Source organism: Sinohyriopsis cumingii, chromosome 5, assembly GCF_028554795.1.
Source record: "Sinohyriopsis cumingii isolate HCF-2022 chromosome 5, ASM2855479v2, whole genome shotgun sequence".
Classification (NCBI taxonomy): Eukaryota; Metazoa; Mollusca; class Bivalvia; order Unionida; family Unionidae; genus Sinohyriopsis; species Sinohyriopsis cumingii.
In genome coordinates, this window is record NC_142965.1 from 63,226,085 (window position 1) to 63,229,821 (window position 3,737).

Here is a 3,737-nt window from a genome sequence, read left to right on the forward strand (position 1 = left end):
TTAATTCTGTGTATATGCTGGAGAAACTCATTATTGATCTACATTACCTACATTAAATCTCTTTTAAATTCATAAACATCTAAATTTGCTATGATTCATATGATGACTCATTGTTTCACCTGGAGCATGATACTGCTTTTCAGTTAATGTCCCCAAAATTTTGACACCTATGTGCCCCCTGTGCATATTTTTTTTTTCAATCCAGGAAAATAAATTATGAGTGCGAGTCCATCCATGTCTACATTTGGCATTAGACAATAAAAACTGTAGGATGGCAATTAACATCCAAAAATTTGCCAATCAAAATGTTAAATGCTTGCAGCAGTTTGTCTAGTTGCAATGTGAAGTCCTTATTGGCCAATAGTGTAATGTATTTTCAAGGTTGAAGAAACAATAGTGCTTCAAGGATGTAATTTATGAATTGACATTAAAAGGGTCAATGTGTTTGCATAAAACACATTTTGTCATTTAATCAATGAAATGGTAATTTGAAATGAAAAATAATTGAGAAAAAATGGGAATTATTATAATAAATGATGGTAGATAATGAATGAATACTAAAGGTCAAGGAGATCTAGATCTGAAATGGAAACTTTCATACTACCGTTAATTTCAAGTAAACCAGATCTTCAAACTGATTAATGTTTTAATTTGATAAGACATTTATACTATAATGTATGGGGGGGGGTAAAGGAAAAAAAATTCCATTGGAATATACCAATATCATAAAGATCCAAATAAAAGAGTACATAAATACAAATTTGAACAACTTGTATGACAATGCTAATGTACTGGCGGATTCATAAATTAAGTTACACAAGTCCAAATATTACAAAGTCTACCTGTTCTTATTTTCCTCAAAATAAAACTAGTCTTAAGTTGTTCGTTTTTTTTAAAATATAAGTATAAGTAATAGCAAAATTGTCTGCATTAATTTTAACTCAGGAATGACAATACGAATTCTACCATTTGTGCATCTCTATGTGACTTTCTGAATCTGAACTTCAAACTGAAAGCATAACAGCACAGCAGAAACTAAGAGGCAATCTATCTATCGTGACCTATATGGAAACTATAAAAGGTTTGAAAACAATGCAGTTGGTTAATATTGGCAGAAACTTTAGTATGGCTAATACCCAGCTGCATTACAGTTCTCAGACTAAATTTACCAAGTTTCAAAGTCTGAAAGTGAACTACATGCATCAGACCAATGTTAAATATTGTTAAATATTGTGTTAATGGGGAACACTGAACATTGACCCTAATTACCTGAAACATGGACTGAACCCTGGTTCAACCATAAAACCTATTATATAAATTATATCCCTCATGTTGACAATGTCAAATACCAACTTTCAGATTTCCACCAACCATACTTAATTTATTATTGGAGAGTATCCAAAAACACATGCAGTCCCTATCCCCACAACCAGGGGTTGCATCAAACAAAATTTAACAATTGAGCATATCAATAGATAGTCCTACAATGTAAGGCATAGCACATGTTGGTTTTGTTTTAGTACTATGTCTTACTATCCAAATAATGGCCTTGTATAGCATTTTCCAATGTTGTTGACATCAGAATGAGTAGTCAAAGTTTCAGGAATATCTTACACATTCGGTTGCATATATCGAAACTCTTCCACAAATTTATGTGTAATTAATATCATTACCGTACTGTCTTTATCCTGGTGGAATGAAAATATGACACTAGCAAATGGACGCATTTTCATGTTCCGTTGACAAACATTTGAATTTGTTGCAATGCAACGACAGTCAAGGTATGCCAAAGTATGTTTAAGTAGGTTCATTAGGCGGATATGTTTCTTGAACGAAACAAAACATTGCTGTACAGTTCCAATAGGCATAATATATTTTTAGTATAGAATAATATTTCAACTTAACCCAATTTCGGCATTCCTGGCTTTCATTGCTTTCCATTCAAATGAAATGTAGGCCAACGAAACTTGAAAACAGGTCCATTTCTTTTGTGAGAATTTGAATTTATTAGAGAAAAGACATCAGAGTAAGTAAAGTCTAAAACATTATGACTTTACTTTGTAGACAAGCGATGTTATTTTAGTTGCCAGTTGTGTGATATTCCTGAAATTTTTACTCTCGTTACGATGTTAGTCGACATCAAAACACACTACACAGTGATGTTAGTTAGGCAGAAAGACCCTGACACCCAAAACATAAATATCAGTGTCAAGGTCTTACATGTAGCACTAATCAACAGATCGCCCCCAATTATATCTCAGTTTTTTTGTATCTTTAAAAGTGCAGAAGATGTATACATTATTAATAACTGGAGATCATATTCCAATCTTTTTTCTGAAGAACTCGAGGCAAATATGATAAAATTCGTGATATGAGAATGATGCAAGAACTTTTAGTTCCATGACCGTCTAATCCGTGTTACGATACTGATCAATGTTGCAACTTTTCCATTATAAGTATTATCATAATATGCTTCCTGTTTCTCAAATTAAATTCAACATAAATATATTCAGAAGAGGGCAATGACAATCAATATTTACTTCCTTCTAGTCTGAATTCTTCTCGAAATCGAAGTATGTCAAGTTCCAGTGGTCATTTGGACTGTTTCTGTATTATATTGTATACACAAAGCCAATGTCATTGACATCAGATCAAACTGACAGATCATCAGGAGCTTGTCATAATGAAGTCTGCATATTCTTACTTTTGGCACATTATAAAACCATAATTTGTAGAATTTTACACTTAACATTTAAATAACACTCGAGTCATCCCCAAGCTTGAGTTTTACAATAATGTAGAACCAATTTTCCGTCGCTGCCAAAGCAATCAAACACCGTACCTATTTCTGAATCAGGCGCTGGAGCAAAGGATTGGTTCACGTATACGAAAAGCGATTCCGACGGCTGACATTTTATGTACTTCTTAATAAAATCGGCGACCCAGTTAACGGTTTTACTTCTTTCCACTGCCCATTTCTTTTTCTTCATGATAGGCGCATCCCCTGCAGCCTTTAGCAAGACGTCAATCTTAGATGTATTGTGAGGTGGTATAGGTTGAGCATCAGATAACGTTTGTTCCGTATCTTTCGCATCTTTCTCGCTGGAATCTGCGGTTTCTTTCAATGCACTCCCACTACTCTCGACATTTTCTGCTTCCGACATTTCCTTCACATCAAAATCCAGGTTGAGTACACGCTGAATATAATGATGGCCAAATGTAAAAATGCATCTTGTAAACTTTGATCTTGACTGGTTTACTGAACCGCATTTCAAACTAGTGGAAACAGAAAAAAAATCTGTAGTCTCCACTCAATTCTGTATTAATCTGTTCATATAGGTATAATGAGGAACATCTTCCAGCTCAGCAGTGACAGCCGTGATCGTATAGTGGTTAGTACTTCGCGTTGTGGCCGCGACAACCCAGGTTCGAATCCTGGTCACGGCAAAATCTGTGTCTGTCGCGAACATGGCAAAGCTGAGCAATTTTTTTTTTGTTTTGTTACTATTATAAAATATTAAATTATTAACAAATATATTATCAAATATTAAATTGTTAAAAACCACATATTTTATTTTTTTTAACATATTTTTATGTAAGCTTTTATCTACAAACACATTCAGCAAAAAATCAAACCAATTAAATATTAATACACCAATCACGAACCCCACAAATGCTGCGGGATATGACTATATATATACAAAACAAACTTAAAGACCTAATAATGTTTCCTACCT

At 33.6% G+C, this 3,737-nt stretch overlaps 1 protein-coding gene and 1 non-coding gene across 2 annotated transcripts; one reads left to right on the top strand and one right to left on the bottom strand.

The window, feature by feature from the left end:
• Nucleotides 1-628: 628 nt before the first annotated feature.
• Nucleotides 629-3,237, bottom strand: LOC149799311 (ubiquitin-like protein ATG12). The gene has a single exon (XM_089958621.1). It carries the CDS (start codon nt 3,162-3,164, stop codon nt 2,769-2,771), a length of 396 nt encoding a protein of 131 aa, XP_089814747.1. The 5' UTR covers nt 3,165-3,237; the 3' UTR covers nt 629-2,768.
• A 138-nt stretch (nt 3,238-3,375) lies between these two features.
• Nucleotides 3,376-3,447, top strand: Trnah-gug (transfer RNA histidin (anticodon GUG)). Its single transcript has one exon. It is a non-coding gene; the product is annotated as a tRNA-His (tRNA).
• The last annotated feature ends 290 nt before the right edge of the window (nt 3,448-3,737 follow it).